The 22,116-nt window shown below is 39.8% G+C and overlaps 1 protein-coding gene across 1 annotated transcript in view; it reads left to right on the forward strand.

Moving 5' to 3' along the window:
- Positions 1-484: 484 nt before the first annotated feature.
- Positions 485-22,116, forward strand: part of LOC131230258 (protein SWEETIE) — a 135,261-nt gene continuing 113,629 nt past the window's right edge. The window contains exons 1-7 of the mRNA XM_058226088.1: positions 485-693; positions 1,541-1,647; positions 5,693-5,929; positions 6,056-6,145; positions 6,225-6,312; positions 11,104-11,168; positions 12,615-12,719. Coding sequence (XP_058082071.1) covers positions 585-693; positions 1,541-1,647; positions 5,693-5,929; positions 6,056-6,145; positions 6,225-6,312; positions 11,104-11,168; positions 12,615-12,719 — 801 coding nt within the window. The 5' untranslated portion in view covers positions 485-584. The remainder of the gene's footprint in view (positions 694-1,540; positions 1,648-5,692; positions 5,930-6,055; positions 6,146-6,224; positions 6,313-11,103; positions 11,169-12,614; positions 12,720-22,116) is intronic.

Genomic DNA, 22,116 nt, shown 5'->3' on the forward strand with positions numbered 1-22,116 from the left:
GTAGGAAAAAAATGGAAACATAAATTGAAATTCACTCTAGAAAATTTGAAAAAAAGGGGGAAAACTTTGAAAACTCGAAAAAGAAATTGAAACTTGACGGAGAGTTTTTTTTTTTTTTTTGTTTTGTTTTTTTTTTTTAAAAATATATTTATTTTTTTTTAAAAAATATATTTATTTTTAAAAAAAAAATATATTTATTATCAGAATGAAATCGAAAGTTGGGGCTTGAAGGAAATGCATTTTTCATCATCTCTATTGAATTTTGAATGGACGCCTTGAGTTTTTAAACTATATGTTGCCCATCCACGGCAGGGCCTACTGGATGAGTAGTTTGAATCACCAGAAGGTGATTCATCATAGGGGGTTTGCCTTTCCCCATAAGACGCCTCCAAAAGTTTTTTTTTTTAATTATTATTATTATTGTTTTATATATATATATATATATATATATATATATATATGATATTGAAGCAATTTCATTGCAGGACTCTATTCTCCAGTGGCAAAGGAAGTGCGAGGATGCTCTTTACTCTCTGCTTATTCTTGGGGCTCGTCGTCCCGTACGACGTTTGGCCTCATTAGCAATGGGGAGAGTTATAGCAAAAGGTGATGGTATCTCGATATACTCAAGAGCAAGCAGCCTCCAAGGTTGGCTCTCTGATGGGAAACGGAGCGAGCCTCTCTCCTCTGCAGGTCGGTGTTTGAGATTACCGAACATTTTTCAACTTCCTGTGATTGCAGTTTGTTTAATTGCTTGTAATTATATCTTTCATTAAAAAATTGCTTGTAATTTTTCAGTTAGTCTGAATTGAGATTGTGAACTCAATAGAGATCTTGGATTTTCAATGTATGCACTGGAAAATCTTTTTTCCATAGAAATTAGATTGCTGATAATAAATACATATCTGATAACACGAAACTAGAATTTTGAACAAAAGCTTATTATAGAATCAAATACTAGTGTTAAACTAATTAATGCATCAATATTGAAAAGAAATATTAACTTCGTTAAGAGTGAAGTGTATAGTGATTGAATGGGCTCTGGCATTCGAACTGTTTGCAGGGTGCATTATAGAGGACCTCATGACCTCTTGGGGAGCTGTCTAGGTTATATCACTCCATTTTGTTAGCTTTGGCTTTATATGATAGGACTTGTCGTGGATTGAGGGGATAAACTGAAAAGTTCATTTTAAGCCTTTGATTGTTTCACTTTTTCCCTTACAGGGTCGGCCCTGGCCAGGCCTGCCCAAAGGCTTAGGGGACTAGGCTGGGCTAGTGCCAATCCTGTCCAGGCCATACCCCGGTCCATTGGCACCACTAGTTTTGAGAAAATATGGAATTCGGTCTTTCCCATAAAGTAGCTGTTCATCAGACTTCTTTATTCGTTTTAACCAATGTGTTTTGAATATTATCTTCTCGGTTAAGATATTTATAATTTTGTTTTATTGTATGATTTTATATGTATAGTGGTTTATGAAGTGTGTTTAGGAAATTTTCTTTTATTTTTTCCAATAATATTCTGTTCCTGGATTTGTTATAGGAGCAGCACAATGCCTGGGAGAACTGTACCGATTATTTGGGCGAAGGATCACTTCAGGTTTGATTGAAACAACCAACATTGCAGCGAAACTAATGAAGTTCCACGAGGTATTCATATTTGGAGTACAGTTTCTTATGCTGTATATTGTGGTATTTATTCTCTTGCTCAATGCTTCTCCAACCTAAAACATTGATAATTTTTAAATACACTTTTGTTTTGATTGGCGTTTTTTTGTATTTAATTTTTTTGAGGGGCAACCAAAACTATATTGGAGAAGAAAACCAAAGCAAATACAAAGAGTATGATGAAGCATCATCCAATTAATACAAGGAGAAGAATTCTTTTTTTTTTTTTTTTTTTTTTATGTAATATCTTTTATTAAAGATATACAAAGGAGAAGAATCCCCCCAAGATTCCTAGAATAAATCCAAAGACCTACCAACCAACTATTGTTGCACGAAGTGTGAAGTGAACATGTATAGATTTGAGTGTGGGAGCAGGGGAAGTGTCTGTTTCAATATGTAAACAATTATAAATAGGTAGGAAGCCGGAGTGGCAGCGAGAGTTCGAAGAGCAATTTGAAACTTGATTTGAAGCAGGAGGGCGACACCTAGTTAGAAGGATCATGCAATTAAGTTGCAAGATGTTCGGAGTTTGTATGGATCTGGATGAAGTGCACAGTTTGGCCGAGGCTCTGGGATGTGGCTGAGACTATTTTTGTGATGTTTGTGGTATTACCTCTGTGTGGGTAAACCAGCCAAATATCTTTGGGATAAAGTTGTCGGAAGATTCGAGAGAATGCTCTCTTGGTGGAAAAGCCGGTACTTCTCCTTGGCGACCATATCACTCTAATAAAGGCGGCCTCTCTAGCCTGTCTCTCTACTTCATGTCTCTTTCAAATGCCCAAGGTCAGTTCTTTCTAGGCTTGAAAAGCTTAGACATGACTTCCTACAGCAAGGAGCAGAGTAAAAAAGAAACTTTCACTTAATTGGGAAGAAGTTTGTAAATCCTTTGAAGATGGTGGGGTAGGTATCAAAGATCTCAAGTCCATGAATATCGCTGATCTAGGGAAATGGCTATGGGGGTTTTGAGACGAAGGAGATGCTGTTTGGAAAGAGGTGGTTAGGAGTAAGTACGGTTTGAAGATTGGGGGATGTTGGACAAGAGAATCATCGACCTATAGGACGTCTACTTTATAGAGAGGTATTTCTTCTGTCAAGGTGGCTTTTTTAGAAGGTGTAAGCTACTCTTTGGGAAACGGTGAAAGAATCAGATTCTGGGAAGATACGTGGGTGGGTGCCTCCCCACTTAAAGGTGACTTCCCTTCCAGTTTCTGCTTGGCGCTTAACTCGTTTATAATGGTGGCGGGGTGTTTCTCCTTTATTGGAGGAACTGTTGTGTGGGAGCCTCCATGCAAGCATCTTCTTTAGGATGAGGAAGTTGATGACTATGTGGCGCTCCTCAACCGTATCCACTGGCATGTCCTGGTCTTATCTGATGCAGGACAATTAACCATTTGCTATAAAAGCTCGAACTGTTAGAGTATGGCGAATTAATCCCTTTATCTCATAGCCCAGGCCCCACATCTTATGGGTTAGGACCTCGGTTGAACCCCTCTCGTGGGCCCCAAATCACATGGGTACCGCCTCACACGGGCCGCCCACCTCGAGTGTGTCCCTGCATCCCACAGGCTACCCCACTCGAGCTTGGTGTGAAATGCGCATTAATCACTTCCGGTGAGGAGTCTCGAACACGAGACCTCCCCCGTGGGCCCCGCCCACCCCGAGTGTGCCCCTGCATCCCACAGGCGACCCCGCTTGAGTCCGGTGTGAAAATGCCCCTGCATTAATCACCTCCGGTGAGTAGTCTCGAACACGAGACCTCCCGCTCTGATACCAATTCGATGCAGGACAATTAACCACTTGCTCTAAAAGCTCGAACTATTAGAGTATGTCGAATTAATCCCTTTATCTCATAGCCCATGCCCCACATCTCATGGGTTAAGGCTTCGGCCGAACCCCCCTTGTGGGCCTCAAATCACATGGGTACCGCCTTACACGAGTTGCCCACCCCGAGTGTGTCCCCGCATCCCACAGGCTACCCCACTCGAGCCTGGTGTGAAATGCGCATTAATCACCCTCGGTGAGGAGTATCAAACACGAGACCTCCCTCGTGGGCCCCGCCCACCCCGAGTGTGCCTCTGCATCCTACAGGCGACCCCACTCGAGCCCGGTGTGAAAATGCCCCTGCATTTTTATCTGAAGGGGACGAGTGGATTTTGAAAGGTGAAAAGTTGGGTATGTTCTCATTTAAATCATTTTATAGCCTTTTGTGCGGCGGTGACAACCAAGGTGAAGTGATGTGCACAAAGCTAGAATGGTCCTATAATGTTCCTCCCAAGATCTCGACCTTTGGGTGGTTGGTTGGAAGAAAGAAAGTCCTCACTGTTGATAATTTGCGGGAAAGAGGTATCGTTCTTTTGAATGTGTGCATCATGTGTATGCAGGACGAGGAGATGGTGGACCATCTTTTTGTGAGGTGTCCCGTGTTGGATCTCATTTGGGTGGATATTTTGGGTCCTGGCTGGTAGAGATGTTTAAAAAAAGTATAGGACAATTGATGATTCATCATTCATGGGATGTCAAGGCAGCAGCTGGTAGAGTTGTTTCCCACATTTGGCATGCTGTTTCCTGGGCTCAAGAATTTTGTTCGAATTATACGCATTTTCATGTTGGAGATGTCGCACACATAAGATTCTGGGAAGGCTGCTGGCGTTTGCAGACTCCTTTTGGAGAGAAATTTGAAGCACTGTACTCATCAGCCCCTAAGAAAGGGTGCAAGGTCAGTCAGTGTTTCAAGAGGTAGGGTGAGAAATTTGGTGTCATTGGTTCTGTCGGGACTTCAAAAATGCTGCGGTTAACAATGTAGCTCATTTGTTTTAGATCCTTTAGCCTGTTATTACTCCTAGTGGTGGCAAAGATAGGAGGCTTTGGCTGCTTAACTCAGATGTGGCATTTTCTTAAATCTATCATTGACTTTATCAATGGTGGCTATGATTCTATCAAGTCCAAGTTTGTCATAGTCTGGTTGGCCCCTGTTCCTTCTAACATAAAAGTTTTGTTGGATGACCAGCAACGGCAACATTCTGTCAATGGATCATCAGAAATCCAAGAGTGAGCATTTATGAATAGACGCTCTCTATGCCTCTCTTATTCAGTCAATTGTTGTGCTTTGCATTCTCCGGGGAAGTGTGTTCGGGCATAATATCCAAATTTGAGATATCCTGGGCATTCCCCACGTCCCTGGTGGACGTGGTGGTCAGCTGGTCTGCCTAGGGGTGTATTCTGTGGCTAACAGTGAGGTGGTTTGCTGGCCAAAGATGGGGAGGTCAGTTGAAATCTGATGCTGGAAGAGCTCAGGGGTAGATGCTAGTTTGGGGTCTGATTTTCTTTGCTTTCAGGGACGTGCAGTTGTTCTGTTTTTGTCTTCGATTGTTCCTTTGTTCTCAGTGCTGGGCTTAGCTGTGGCATTTCTTGCTGCCACTGAGTTTATGGATCCTTTAGTCCTGTTGTCATCTGTTTTCTCTCTTTAACAAATAGCAGTTTATCCATAAAAAAGTGATCGATAGGGCTATCTGATAAACGTTGGCCATCCATAGCAGAACCCACCAGGTGGATAGTCCACATCCACTGTCAGCCATGCCACGTGTGAGGTGGGCTAGGGTCTTCATTACAATGTGATAGAGATGTTTCTATCTATCGCATCATTTACCAATTTAAGACATTGTTTTTGTGACTTCTAATTGTATTGTAGCTTTTGAATGTCACAACTAAGTCATGGACTAGGCATCTCTAATATTGTCAAATATTTTGAATAATACATTAGTGCATGAATGGATGGTTGTAACTATTGCCTTCCATGTAGAACTGGAAAGTGTTGAATGCTTTTTTGGTCCAAATTATGTTGTTTGTGATAAATGGGGAAATATATTGAATCAACCAACAAAGCAATTTGGTTCTTTGGCCTTTCAGAGAAAAGCAATTTGGTCCTCACTAATTCAACATGCATATTCTTTTTTCCATGCAGCTTGCGTTCATGCATTTTACATTCACCTGCTTCAACTTTTTTACATCAATCAACTCAAACGTGCAGGATTTTGTGAGGCAAGAGGCTCTGCAAATGCTTCAGAATGCATTGGAAGGTTCAGGTGGTAGTGGCGCTTCTTCAGCCTATTCAGAAGCCTTTCGTATCATCATGCGAGTTGGTGTCGGTGATAAATCATTTATTGTTAGAATAGCTGCAGCAAGATGTCTGAAGACATTTGCCAGCATTGGGGGGCCTGGATTAGGAGTTACAGACCTTGAAAATTCTGCTTCGTATTGTGTCAAGGTAGATCCTTTTCTTGAACTTTTAATATTATAAGTTTATCTCATCGTATGTTCTATCAATTAGCAATCTTCCACAGATGAGATGTTAGGTGTTTCATTATTTCCTAATTGGCATTGTACTAAATAGGCTCTTGAAGACTCTCTTTCATCAGTACGTGACAGCTTTGCTGAAGCTTTAGGAGCATTGCTTGCTCTTGGAATGAATCCTGAGGCACAGGTATATTCATTGAAAGTGGAAGCTATGATGCTAGGATTTTTCTTTTGCTCATATAATGCTTATAATTTATTCTTCTTAGGTGCAACCAAGAGGGAAAAGTCATCCTACTCCTACAAGAAAATTGGAAGCTGGTCTGCAGAAGCATTTAATATTGCCTTTCACTAGAGGTGAGTTTTGAACACTGCATTCGTATTTCATGCTGGCTCTAGAAGGGCTTAACTCTTGAGTTTGTTCTCAAGTAATCGTCTCTAGGCGCCCCATGCACACGCTCTCGCACTCAAGTTAAAATGAAATAAGGATAATGTGTAGAAAACAATCAACGTGTAGAACTCTATGCTAAAAGCATTTAGGTGTTTTCTTGGGGCAAAAATTTCATGGTTTCCCTACTCTAAATTTACAAAAAAAAAAAAAAAAGAAGTAAAGAAGAGAAGCTCACAAGAAGAGTAACAACCAAGATATTTTGTAATGGTAACGGTTGGCCACCACCGTCCTTTATGATACGGTCCCCGTAATGGCCATTATAGTCTCTCTCTCTCTCTCTCTCTCTCTCTCTCTCTCTCTCTCTTGTTCAATTGGAAAAAAAACCAAAAAACCTTTATCAGCCCCATAATGGACTGTTACGGGCTATGGCCTTCACGGGAGGCATAACAGGCCATTATGGGGACTGTAATGGCCATTATGGGTCATTTTTTCTGTAAAGGCTACTACGGCCGTTACGACCCATAATGTGTAATGATTACCACTGTTACCTTCACATAATGGCCTTTACGAGGTTGTAAAGGCCGTTACAGCACACAATGGTAACAACTCATTTCTATGGGTTCTAATAGACTAGAGTAGAAAGAAATGAAAGATCACAATGTTTCTTATGTAATACAGTCCCCTTCTACCTTAGATTCTTCCTTTGTTTACAATACTCGAAATCACTACTAATTATTTAGTGTGAAGATTTCAGCTGCGATGCCAAGTTCTTGGGCTGGAAACAAGTGTTTGAAGGGTTTTCAATCCAGCTTAATAATGGACTTTTTTTTTTGGGTTTTTCTTCTGCCTTGAATGCAAAATACGAAGGCTTTTGTAGAGATCAGTTTCCGGTGTCAACTACGTGGAACCTCTGTTGTGCAATTTCGCACGGCTGAAAATTTTAGCTGTGCGGGACCTTAATTGCGTTGCTAGCATGATTTTTCATCTGATTTCTTGAGTTCTTTTCTCATATTCCAATTACATGGGGCTCTCCTTGGATTGTTTTGGAGTGTATCGGAAGGCTTGGACACTTATTTGATCCTTTGGATCACTTGATTGAGCGGTGCATATTTGTGATCTTCTGCACATGATTAGGCTTCAATCTGTCATCATGGTTTTTTTTTTTGGAACTGATCAAAGTCATTCAAAACCTTCATAGAAGTCTTGATCATCATTTTGAATATTGTTTTGATTGTCAGCATGGCCATACGAGCAACATGGGCTTCGGAAAACCTTTTTAAGACTTCAAAATTTGGGTGTTAACTTACTAGATATTACTTTGGGATGATCCAAACCCTTTGAACGGTTCAGATCAAAGTTTTGATCTTTCTATTGGCGATTAGTGGTTTTTGCCATCTTGTATAATGATTAAGATGAGCTTACAACATCATTTGTGAATTTTTAACCACCAGCAGTAGGTTTATGCTAAAAGTTCATAAACTAATAATTTAATATGCATCTACAAGTAATCTTTTACTTAAATATGTGCATACACACACATATATTCTGTTTCTGTTGCTAGATGTCTACCTAGATGCCTATGTCCTCATGGACTGTTTTCCAGCTTTGTTTCTCGGGATCCATGACGAGATTCATCTGTTCAAACCTATGATGTTTGTATACTTTGGTATGATCAACATAATGCATAACACATCAATAATGGTACTGGATGCTCTAGAACTTACTTCTCTTCTTCTTTTTCTTCTGCTTTGCTGCTGTGGTGGCAGCAGCAGCAGCAGCAATGCTTCATCATCATCTTCTTCTCCTTATCGATCCCTCTTGACCCCCCCTCCCCATCTCTCTCTTCTTGAAAAGAGAAATGAACAACCATGTCTTGATTTCTTTTTATACCCTGGAGGCGTTTGATGCTCTGTGCGCTTGCACCCGTGGGGCCCACCTTAATGTATGTGTTGTATGCCCATTCTATCCATTAGTTTTTCCAACTCATTTTAGGGGCATGGTCACTTAAATGATGCAAATCCAAATCTCAAGTGGATCACACAATAGGGATTGAATTTCCACTATTAGAAACTTTGGATCAAACTGCTATTTGTGTTTTCCCTTTCATCCAGGTCTTTGTGACGTTATCAATAGGTGGGATGGAAAATAAACATTCTGTTGGGCCCTAGAAACTTTAATGGTGTGTTGAATGACCAATTTTTCCCGTGTTGTGGTCCAGTTGAGATTTTCATTTGCTTCATTTTTGGGACCTTGCCCTAAAATGAGTTGGCAAAACAGTTGGACAACATGGATATACAACACATACATTGAGGTGGGCCCCAAGGTTAGGGCTCTACTGGATGGTGCTTTGCAGGCCCCATCACGATGTATGCGTTTTATCCACGCCGTCCATCCATTTTGCCATATCTATGATGTGTCATAAAGGCTGTTACGAGGTCGTAAAGGTTGTTATGTAAAGGTAACGCAGGCAACCGTTACACGTTGCGGGGTCGTAACGGTCGTGACAACTGTTATGGAAAAAGTGACCTATAACCATCGTTAATGGCCCGTTACACCCCCTATAAAGGCTGTAACAGCCCCATAATGGTTTATTACGGGGCAAATGGGCAAATATAGGTTATTCTATTTTTTTTTTCAATGTTATGGGGCATATATGAGTTTTTCAGGAATTTTTCTTTTAATAAAAAAGAGACCATAGCGGCCATTACAGGGGACGTAATAGCAGTTATGACCCGTATCATAAAGGTAACAATGGTGGCCATCATCAATGTTCGAAATATCGGTATCGTGTTACGTATCACACCCTTGGGATATGGATACGTATCAGTTATCGCGTGAGATATATCGGTTATCATGTAGGATATATCGGTTGTATCATGTAATGTATCGTAACTATCGTTGTCGTTGGAAACATGGGGAAGCATTGGGAAATTGGTTGAATTTTTCATTGAAACTTCAGTGGTTGTTAAAAAAGACATCAATACAAACTTATAAATCAAAACACTACAAAAAAGAAGTGCACATGAAAGGTTTTCTTTGTATAGGGTTCTAATTTATGCGCTGTCTAACTGAATTGATGCAAGTATATTCAAAGCTTATTCATATAATTTATAAATGTAAGAAGACGTGTGGAAACACAAGCAATACATTCAAAAGCAAAAGAAGAATCACTAGATCAAGTTACATACATGTTCGATTTTATGTTTGGACGCAAGGATTGCAACCGATTTGCTAGAAATTAGGATTTTTTTTTTTTTTTTTTTTTTTTTTTTTTTTTTTTTTTTTTTTAAATTTTCTGCAACTCGGCCATCTCCTCCAAATCTTGAAATCGAAGCTCAAACATGAAAAATCATGGATTTGTAATTTGACACTGATTTAACATGATTTACAGAAAAAAAAGATAAAAAATAAAAAATGCTCACCAGATCGAACATGTGGGTTATATCCCATTACTTGTGCATTTCGTATCGCACAAGTGGGATACAAGATATATCGTGGGATATATCGGCCGATATCGTCGATACTTAAAACATTGGCAATTAGGGCCATCGTTACTGTTACGGAATACCTTGGCCATATCATTTTATGGCATGAACACAAAAATATCGTAGATCCAAATCTCAGGTGGACCACACCACATGAAACAATGGTAGTTGAACGCCTGCCATAAAAAAACTTCTTTGGGGCCACAAAAGGTTTGCATTAAGTTGGTATTTGTGTTTTCCCTTCATCCAGGTTTGTGTGACATAATCACCAGGTTGGATGGAAAATAAACATTACAATGGACCCTAAGAAGTTTTTAATGGTGTACATTCAATCACCACTATTTCCTGTCATATGGTCCACTTGAGATTTGAATTTGCGTCATTTTTAGGCTCATGCCATAAAATAAGCCGGCCAAATGGATGGATGGCATGGATAAAACAAATGCATCTTGGTGGGTCCTACATGACACTGTCCAATTGCGTTTCGCTCATTGCCTAAATTTTTTGGGCTCATGCTAAAACATATTGACAACATGGATACAACACATACATCGAGGTAGGCCCATGTTCAGGGCCTCACCCACAAGTGGTCCACCTAAGATTTGGATCTACCTCATTTTTGGACCATGCCCTATAATGAGTTGGCAAAACAGATGGATCGACATGGATATACAACAACACATATATCGAGGTGGGCCCCACGTATAAGACCCAAAAAAAATTGTACATGATGCCCTTCACAATACACCTACAGTGTAAATAGTAGTAAAATATGCAAATGTGAGATGTTTTGGTGTTACGTTGTTACGAATAAATTTATCATTGATATTTATAGTTCGAAAATTAAATATAAAGGGCTTTTAGTTAATTCCAACTTGTTAAATTCATAGATTCATCAGATAGCTCAATACAACCTTCTTACCAAAAAGTGGACCATTACACTGCCATAAACATGTTCAAAACAAAAATGAATGCATATTCAAAATATTTACATTTTTCTAGATTTTCGGGATATTTTTCCAAAAGTTTTCAAGGGGGAAAAAAATCAACCGATACGGGGGTGTATTAGCCGTTATGCCTTCGTATCGGCCGTTATGCCGATTCTCCATATTAGTAGCAGTAGTTACAGTTACGACCAACGTTCTCGATACGGAACACCTCGCATATAGATCTGGTTGCACGTGCTTCATGTATATCTCATTAGTCATTGTTGCTACTCTTTCTTTTTCTTCTAATTTGCAATATGTTGCTAATAATCTCTTCAAATTGCAGTGAGTGGAGTACGCGTGAAGGACCTACGCATTGGATTAGCATTATCATGGGTGTTCTTTTTACAGGTAGACAAAGGAGTTTCTTATTCATGGCTACTTTATTGTTTTGGTTCATAAGAAGTTTTTGGATCTCCAAATGTCCATCGTTTTTGTAAGGGTTTTTGCAACACCCACCTAAATAATAGAGTATTTACAAATACCCACATAAGAATAACAGGTTCGCAAATACCACATCAATAATTTGGGGTCATTGCAAATACTTAAATTCAGTTAGTTTTTTTTTTTTTTTTTTAATTTTATTTTTTATTTTTAAATTTTTTTAATTTTAATTTTAATTTTTTAAATTCTAACTACTGTTTACTTTTGTGGTATATCTTGAAAAATGACAAAAATACCCCACATTAATTCCTCTCTCTGCAACTCAACACAAAAAAAAGAAGAAGAAGCCTAGGAACCGATCTCCATTCTCCATCTCTCTCCATCTCCTTTCTCCCTTCCTCCCTCCCTCTCCCCCCAAATAATCTCTCTGCCTCTCAATCTATCCTTCTCTCACACACAAAGACTGAAAAGGAGAGAACCAAGAAGAAGAGGATAGAAGAAAGAGGAGAAGAAAGGTTTAAAGGGAAGTTATTGTTTTCCTTTAAAAAAAAATAAAATAAAATTGTTTTTACGTTTTTCTCTCCGTCTAGATTTTTGGGAAAAATTTCTGGGGCCCATCTATGCGACCCCACCGTCAATTTGATAGAATATGAAAACATGAGTTCTATCTATCCGGGTTGGAAACATTGTATCAACGGTAAGTGATCTAGTGATCTAGCCCATCGATTTGTTGGGCTTCACAAATGATGAACCATGAACCAAAACCTCGAAGATTGGAGAATCCTAGCCATCCACATTTTGGTTCTTCTCAATAGAATGAGGACTGATTTTTCTATTATTCTTTTCTAACCATTGAAGGTTGCAAATTGAAGGGTTCTGCCATGGAGGAGAATTTTGTAGTATGTCTCATATGTGCATTTTTGCCATTTTCTAATGGTTGCTAATGGAAGTTATGAAAAACTACCGGAATATGGGTATTTGCAATAACAGCAAATTAACAATGTGATTATTTGCAAACTCTATGTTTTTGTGTGGGTATTTGCGGATACCCTATTGTTGATGTAAATCCCCCTTTGTAATTACTTTCAATTTTTTTGTTGCAAAATTCTTCCAGGCCATCACATTTCGTTCTTCACTGAATTTAGAGTTTGTAACCCTTGAATTTCTAGTTATGTGTGCACTGCTTTCTTCTTTCTGGTGTGAACTGGTAGTTAGAATACAATGATATCCTTCTTGATATTGATGTTTGTGAGTGTGAACAGAATTTTGTGTATTATCTCACTGTCGTATTTGATAGTAGCCTCTTGGTGAATGTATGGAAGTGCCTTTGGTATATCGTTTATTAATCACACTTCTTTTTAGAGAAATTTGGGATCAATTGTGAACTCTAATATTCTGGGGTAACATTTGCAGGCCATGCGTCTCAAGTATCTGTGTCCAGATACTGAGCTTCAAAAGTTCTCATTGCAGGCTCTGGAAATGCTTCATGGGAATGCTTCTATCGATGCCCATGCACTGGTACTTTTTTCTTGAACCTTTTGGTGTTAACTCTGTACCTTTTCTTAAGATTCTTATCTACAATAAAAATAAGCGCTATTCTCCATTATGCCTATCAACAGGCCTGAGCCAAGGGTGGTTCGGACACTGATTTTTGAACTGGGAAGGCGCCTGGCTGGGCCTACTGAAAATTTGAGTTTTGCTCTGTCGTTCAACTGATAGCCAGTGTCCTTGTATATTAGTTGCTTAAGATTTCTGGGACTCAACAAAATCATCATTTTATCTCGTGGTTGTATGGGAAGTTGGTACTTCATTTATACTGATTCTTTAGGGCCTGTTTGGACAATATAAAGTCTCTGCGTTTACATGTAAATGTGTAATTAGTACAAGTTCCCAAGATATACTGCATGACATCAGCAGGTTTTGACCAAGAAAACGTCTGTTTGGACAAAGAAGGTTACGGCGTCTTACTCACATGTAAATTACGATCCCTTGTTTGGACATAAGGGATGGAAAACTGAAATTTTACTGTTGGCTGATTCGGTGCTCCACCTTATTTACAGATGGGTTTCATTCACAGTGTTTGTGAAATTGCACAACATTCAACTCCATTCCTACTTAATCTCACTCGTCGCCCACACGTTAACTTCACAACTCCACTTATACCCAGAAATTAAACAAGAGTGATGAAGATAATGTTCTGGATCTAACATACCGAAGTCCAATAGATCGAATATGAAGCTCTGCGATACAGTAATATAGAACTTGTCATAGCATATGTGAAAGCGCCAAAAAAAAAAAAAAAACTGTTAACTGGATAATGTTCATGGTGTCCAAAATAACAAACTATCCCAACCACACGCGTAACGGCAAAACCATGCACCGCCCTCACAGGGGTCCACAAAAAAAGAGGAAAAAAGAGAAATATCGAAGACATGTAGCTCGAAAAACCTACACCACCTCAACCTACGATACTATTGGCATAACTTAGAAAGACGAAAACCTGCCAGCCTGTCTCCTACACCAGCTCCCACCACGTGCCAACAGTACCTATGTCAACATTTGGAGTTGCAGACATGCAAATTGACAATTAGAACGATAATGGATAGAATGAAGCACAAAGCAGATACTCGAAGTCATGGTGAGTGTCGTCGGGGGTCTCCGCTTGGAACCGGCCACATGAACAACGTATCCGGGATTCATCAGTTTGGGGGAAGCTTTGGTTCGGGAGAAATGGATTTCCCTCTGCGATTGTAGTCTGAAAAGAGGGCGTTGCCACAGAAACTTCGACAGCTGAACGAGCAGTGTAGTCAGACCAATCTTTCATAGCTTCAACGAGTGAAGGAAAACTGCAGTAACTGCTTCCGTTGAATCTATCCACCTGCAGCTGAAACGCCTCCCAAGTTGCATGGATTCCAGGAACTTGTCCAATGAAAACAACTTACCACCTAGCCATTACATTAGATCTGCATCAATGTATAACGTTCTCAAATTTAAATGTGAAGATATTATGTTAATTATGAGCAGAAAGATAAAGTTATTCAGTCACTAAAAACATAATGACATGCAACAAGGATGCGTACCTCTCACTGAAGTGTGACTATTATGTTGGATATGAGGGAATACAACAGAGCAATCACATGAAAAAGTGGTTCGAGATGATACATATCATTCATATATAAAATTAGAAGAGACATGCAATCTCTAACTCTACAAACATGATATTCACAAAATTCCAAGTCATTGCATGCAGACACAAATGTTCATAGAAAGGAATAGCAACCAACACTAAGTGACATTGTCACTGTAACATGATCTTCTTACGCGCCAATTGTTATTAGGATACCTGTGGATCTGTCAGGTTAATTATACTCAAATCAGCTGCACTGGTAAGCCATCAGGGGTTACCTATGATAGTTCGATGATAACAACCTGCAGATACATATCTATAGTCCTATATATACATACCTGTTGTCCAAAAAAATATTCATGCATGCAGTCCAAAAAATGGTATGTTTGAAGTGAGAGTCATTGCAGTCCCAGTGGAGACTGCCCATAACATCGCCCAATCCAAAATATATACAGTTTCCCATTGAAAACATCCTGAAATGTCTTACGTATGACCTGCGCCACCCACCCACCTGCAGAATGCACTAGGGTTTCTCAATTCTATAGTATTAGTGGTAGTCAGGTGACTTGGGGACTGAATGTTAGAAGGAACCTCTCAAATTATGCATTTGAGGAATTCCTTAATCTTATGGTTGACTGAACGAATGATGCTCTTTAATGAATGAACTTAATAAATGGAGATGGTTCAAGGAGGAGGTGGAATGTTTCAGGATTGAGTTACTTCTTTATGCTCTTTGAAGTTGCCTGGGTAATATGCTCTGATCGATTGACAACATTCTCGAGGCTCGAGAAGGAAGCGACTGCAAGGAGATTGGTGCTGTTCACCAGTATTTGGTTGATTTAGGAACATCATAATAGAACATTTCACCATAGAGCATCATTGAAGGACAATGTCTTCAAATTGACTCGTGAGGTCATCACGTGTGTGGGTGCTTGAGCAGCTGGGGAACAAGTTCTTGTTTTGTCTTTCTATTCTCTTTATTCCAAGGTGTCCTATTGCATTAGCGGTGGGGGTAACGGTGCACAGCTGATACCGGGGGGGGGGGGGGGGGGGGTGGGGGGGGGGGGGGTTGTGGTGTAGTGGCCGATACGCTCCTTTATCAGTCGATTTTTTTTTTGCTTAAAAAAATCCAAAATAAATAAATAAATCTAGAAAATGTGGAAAATTGTAAATATTCCAAAAATGCTTTCATTTATAAATTTGAACATGTTTAAGGTAGCGTAATAGTCCAATCTTTAGTGAGAATGTTGTATTGGGTCATTTGATGAATTTATGAACTTGACAACTTGGAATAAACTGCAATTCTTTTATATTTAATTATTTAACTATATAATATCAATATAAATTTATTAGGATGAATTTAGTACCATTCTCAGTATTTGGTTGATTTAGGAGCATCATAACAGAACATTTCACCATAGAGCATCATTGAAGGATGATGTCTTCAAATCAACTCGTGAGGTCATCATGTCCATGGGCGCCCCTCATGATTTCCATAGCTGTTGTATTTAGTACTTTTTGAGCAGTTGGGGAACAAGTTCTTTACTTGCTGATGGATGATCTCTTGTTCTTGTTTTGTCTTTGGCTTCTCTTTATTCTAAGGTGTCCCGTTGCGGTCGGCACGATGCCCACCATTACTGATATGCTGAATGCTGAATCGGCGTAACGGCCGGTATGCCCCTGTATCGGTCGATTTTTTTTTTTTGCTCAAAAAAATCGAAGAAAAATCTAGATAATGCAGAAAATTGTAAATATTCCAAATATGATTCATTTATAATTTTGAACATGTTTAAGGTAGTATAATGGCCCAATCCTTAGTGAGAATGTTGTATTGGGCCGTCTGATGAGTTTATGAACCTGGCAACTTGGAATTAACTACAAATCTTTTATATTTAATTATTTAACTATATAATATCAATATAAATTTATTAGAATGAATGTAATACTAAAACATTTCATATTTGTAGGATTTATTATTATTAATAGTATTGGTGTATTACATACCTCACCACTCTCGTACATTTCATTTCAACACACAAAGGTTAAGGACTTTTGTTATCATTTTCCCAATAGATCTTAAGAAAAAAAATTGAAATTAAATTCAAGTGACTTGTGGATTTGGGGTTGATTTGGTGGACCATTTGATGTCCCAAATCAACCTCAAATTCATGAGATCCAATGGTGGGATCCACATGACGATTGGGTCCACTCCAAGAAACCAAAACACATTCTTCTATTTAGGAGGCCCTCCATGGATGTCATCATCGATCCAGATCGATGGTGGGGCCCTCCTCCTCCTTGCGTACATGCGTAGGGGGGGCGTACGTGTGCGCGAGATGTCCCCATCAATTGTAGTCCAAAGAAAGGGGAATTCGAGATTCCCCCTTTTCAATTCTGTATGGCCGTGGAGCTCAGGATTTGCATTTTTTGTTGTTTAAAGCTAAATAGATGTATGTTTCTTACTGTTTATCTCAATTAAGTAATTTTATTTTATTTTGAGTGATTTCATATTGATTTAGGTATGTTTTGACTTCATTTTATTTTAAATTTTTTTGAATCTGGTTCCATGCAACATTGTAGAATAAGCTTTTTCTGCAGCTGTTCGTTGCATGGGTCGTGCTTTGGTGTGTGGCATGTGGGCCTATGGTGGTGTGCGTATGGCATACTAGGAAACTTGTTGTTTCATTTTTGTTCTTCTGTTGATGCCCAATTAGGAATTTGAGAGTATGTTTTGACTTTTTCATTTTTAAAATTTTCGAATGGCTGGTTCCATGCAACATTGTAGAATAAGCTTTTTCTACAACTGTTTGTTGCATGGGGCTTGCTTTGGTGTGTATGGCATGTGGGCCTATGGTGGTGTGTATGGCATGTCGGCCCATGGTTGTGTGTGTATGGCATGCCATGCAACTTGTTGTTTCATTTTTGTTCTTTTGCTGATGCCCAATTAGGAATTTGAGATTATGGTATTTATTCCTTTGTTGGTGTTTTGTGCTTTGAATTAAGCATTAGTAGGTTGTTTGCTTAAAAACTTGTTGGTTTGATATGATTTAGCTTAAATATATGTGGGTTGGCTTTTGAGAACTTGTTTTGAATATGGTTTTACTTGAAAACATGAAGCATTTTTTCTAGGCATTTTCTTTATTATTTTTTTGTTTTTCATATTTATGATATTTTTCCTATTGTTTATTAAAAAAAATGGTAGTATCATGTAGCTTATGCTAAATGCAACATAGCTTTTGCTACTTGCTATTGAGGGTTTATGCAGCAGGGTACACACTTTTTAAAACACTGCCAAAAAGGATAAATAGAGCCAACTCAAATAGCTGGGACAAGGCTACGATGATGATCATGATGGAGACCTGGAGAAGGATCTATTTTGGTTAATGTAAGAAATGAAAGTTCGTCGTAGAGAAAAGAAAACCTTCCCTGGAAGGGAGAAAACAGCTGAGATTATTTATGGGGAACTTTCTAGATCTGCTATTATGTCAGCATCCACAGGAGTATCTTTTGGGGAAGTATGACTGTATGAGAGGTTCAGATAGATGGAATGATTTCCAAAATATCTGTAATCAGAAGAATTTCGTCCTGAATCTTCCAGGTTGATCTCCTGATGGAAAGTTGTATCCTGCTATCAACTACAGGAACTGTTTTACTGATGCAAAATAGGTAGGCTGACAATGATTACTTTCATGCGCATGACCGTGAGCCTATAGAGAATGCTAGTGTATTGTATTTATTGTGTGTCCTTTTAGTGTAAGTGCATGTGCACACTTCCCTATTCCCCTGCAGTGTACTATATGCTTTTTCATAATAAAATATTATGTGTTAGGGCATGCAAGCCTAATACATAATCTCTCCCAAACTCTCCTCCTTCTCTCTCAATATTCTCATCTCTTCTTCACATTATCCTCATCAAATCTTTTTCTACTTGGTATCAAAGCAGGTTTAAGGCATTCCGCATCCAACAGGTTAAGAGGCGACACGTCACCTTGCTGACGTCAGCAGCCGTACGGCTGACGTCAGCGTTGTACGGACGCATGGGCTCTGTTTGAGTTAAAAGTTTAGGGGTTTGATAGATTTTGATTTTAGAAGATTTGTCATGATTTTAGAAGATTTGTCATGATTTTTTCAGAATTTATTGGACCTCATTTCATGGTATTTTGGGCGAAATAGAGAAATTCGAAAATCGGTTCCAGATTCCGTTTTTCTTCGATCTACCTCAAATCGGTAAGCTTTTCTTCGGTTTCTTTGCTCAAGATGGACCGAAATCTTCCTCCCAAGCTATCCATGGTGGATTTTTTTACTTAAGATCAATTTTTGAGAGGTTTTTAACCTCAAATGGGCGTGCGGCTGGGCCGTTTTTCACTCGGTCAGGCCCTATTTGACTGCGTTTCATGGTATTTTGGATGATTGATATTTGTTTGAGGTTTATCTCTTGTTATGTTGAAGGATTGAGTGAGATAGAGTTGTTTGAATCAATCTTTCTTGGCATAGGGGGTCTCTTAGCATAGGTTTATTTCTCTTGGACTCTATTATGGCTGACAAAGGGCCCTCATCTCTTGGCATAGGGTCTCTTGAATCTAACCCCTTGCAGATTACCTCCATTAAGTTGAATGGTGACAACTATCTTCAATGGGCACAATCTGTAAAAGTATTTTTAGGAGCCCGTGACAAGTTGTCATATATTTTGGATGATTCCCCAAGCTCTACAGATGTTACCTACAAGTCTTGGACAAAGGAGAATTATCAAGTTATTGCATGGTTGTTGAATAGCATGGATTCCTCGATTAGCCACTCAGTGATGTTCTTATCCTCGGCTAAACGCACTTGGTATACGCTTCATGATATGTTCTCGGAATCTCAGAATTTTTCACGGGTATTCCAGCTTATTCAAGAAATTGGTCGGTTTCAACAAAACTCCAGATCCTTAAAGGTCTACTATTCGATGCTTCGGGGTATGTGGGATGAGTTGGATATGTATCAGCCTCTTCCTTCCAAATGTAAAGAGGATCATGAACATGCTCATAAGCAACGGGATGATACTCGTATCATGCAGTTCCTCGCTGGGTTGAGTTCTGATTATCTTTACGTTCGCGATCAGGTTGTTATGCAGGATCCTCTTCCCCCATTGACGATAGTCTATGCCCTGTGTCAGTGTGCTATGATCTCTACTCTTCCTTCTCATTCATTTGTGCCACCCGAGCGTTCGGCACATCTTGTTGGCGATCAGTCCTCCCTTGGTCTTCGGGTACCATCCTTGAGCTCAAGGCGTATTTCTGGTTTTGGTGGTCGTGGTAGAGGCCGCGATCTAGATCGCAGTCGCGGCGGCTGTAGTCTTCGTGGTCGTGGTGGACGTGGACGAGGACGTGATGGTTCCCGCATTTGTGCGGTGGAACTAATCACACTATTGATTATTACTGGCAGCTACATGGTCGTCCTACGTATGCCGCTGCTTCTGTTGCTTCCACTGTTGCTTCTGAGACAGTCTTCCACCCCAACAGTTGAGCAGTCTACTTCAGCGGAGTCTCTTATTATTTCTCGGGCGGCATATGATGCCCTTATGCGGCTTCACATTCGGGATATTCTTGAGCCTTCTCACGCAGCTTCGGCCCAGTCAGGTACCGCCCTTCTTGCGTCATCCTCTCCTACCTCCTGGGTCATTGACTCTGGAGCTTCCTCCCATATGACTGGTAAGTTGCGATTCTTTTCTTCTTATTCTTCTTCTTCTCCCACTCAGTATGTCACAGTCGCAGATGGAACCCAATCTCCCATCTCTGGGATTGGTTCCATCCCTCTCTTCTTCCTTGTCTGTCCTCCGTATTGCATGTGCCTCGTTTTCCATTAAACTTATTGTCTGTTAGCTCTCTTACTAAATCACTCAATTGTTCCATCACCTTTTTTCCTTCTTATTGTTTGTTTCAGGACCTACAGACGAAGAGAGTGATTGGTGGGGGGACATGAGCGAGGAGGCGTTTATCTTCTCGATGATACACCTGTTGCCGCTTCTAGTACCCTTTCTCTAGATCAAGAGTCCATGACTCGGTGGCATTGCCGCTTAGGCCACCCATCCATTGCTAGATTGGGACTTTTATTTCCCTCCTTACCTGTGACTAAACCATTATGCTGTGATATTTGTGAATTGTCTAAACATCATCGTGCCACGTTTCCTCCTAGCTCTTCTGGGAGGAAATCTCAACCTTTTCTTCTGGTTCACTCGGATGTTTGGGGACCAGCTCCGGTTACCTCGACTTTTGGATTTAGATATTTTGTTACCTTTATTGATGATTATTCCCGCATGACTTGGATTTATCTTTTGAAATCTAAAAGTGAAGTGTTTGATGCGTTTAAAGTGTTTTATCATGAAGTGTGCACTCAATTTCATTGTTCCATCAAATCCCTCCATTCTGATAATGGGGGAGAATACATGTCTACTGCCTTTCTGTCCTTCTTGCAGGAACGTGGTATTTTATCTAGGACATCATGTGCTCGCACTCCTCAACAAAATGGTATTGCAGAACGAAAGAATCGTCATCTTCTTGAAGTTGCTCGCACCCTTCTACTTGGTATGCATCTACCCAAACATTTTTGGGGTGATGCTCTTTTAACTGCTACTTTTCTTATTAATTGTATACCCTCACGTATTCTGTCTTATAAATCTTCATTTACTATTTTGTATCCTCATGATAATCCATTTCCTCTACCACCTAAAGTTTTTGGTTGTACATGCTTTGTTCAAATTTTGGATGGGAGTAATGATAAACTTAGTCCCAGGACGATTAAATGTGTCTTTATAGGGTATACTCGGAGTCAGAAAGGTTATAAATGCTTTGACCCATTAACTCGCAAGAAATATGTCTCTGCCGATGTCACCTTCTTTGAGGATCTTTCTTTTTTCTCCTCTCCAGGCCGATCCCTCTGTGATCCTCTTGCGCGTCTGGGGGAGTATAACTCTTATCCTCTTTCCACTAGTGATCATGGGAAAACTCCTCTCCCCTCTATTCAGCATCCTGTTGGTGATATGGGTGAGCCTAAGCCTCTGCGGGTGTATCAGCGTCGAGATAAATCTTCACAAGCTCAGTCATCTACCCTTCCGCTTACTTTGGATGTTGGTTCAGGTGACTCTCCTAACTCGAGTTTAGATCTTCCCATTGCCTTGCGCAAAGGGTCACGATCTTGTACTCAACACCCCATTAGTAATTTCGTTTCATATGATCATCTTTCACCGTCTTTTCAGTCGTTTGCAGCTTCCCTTTCATCACAGACTATTCCTAGATCTCTCTCACATGCTCTTCAGAGTCCTGATTGGACAAAGGCGATGATGGAAGAAATGTCTGCTCTTGAGAAGAATCATGCCTAGGATCTTGTGCCACTTCCTGTAGGCCATAAGCCTGTTGGCTGTCGATGGGTTTATACAATCAAGTTTCTTCCAAATGGCTCAATTGATCGCTATAAAGCCTGTCTTGTTGCTAAAGGTTACACCCAGACTCATGGTGTGGATTACTTCGAGACATTTTCTCCAGTGGCTAAGCTTAATTCCATTCGTATTGTGCTCTCCTTGGCCGTTAATTTATCATGGCCCTTGTTTCAGCTTGATGTTAAGAATGCATTTCTCCATGGGGATCTTACAGAGGAAGTTTACATGCATCAACCTCCTGACTTTGTTGCTTCTCACAACCCTGCACTTGTATGTCGGTTGAAGAAGGCTCTTTATGGACTCACACAATCTCTACGTGCATGGTTCGAAGAATTTAGTCAGGCTCTCTTGGAGTTTGGCTTTGTTCGTAGTCA

This window comes from Magnolia sinica, chromosome 17 (genome assembly GCF_029962835.1).
Source record: "Magnolia sinica isolate HGM2019 chromosome 17, MsV1, whole genome shotgun sequence".
In the NCBI taxonomy this organism is placed as follows: Eukaryota; Viridiplantae; Streptophyta; class Magnoliopsida; order Magnoliales; family Magnoliaceae; genus Magnolia; species Magnolia sinica.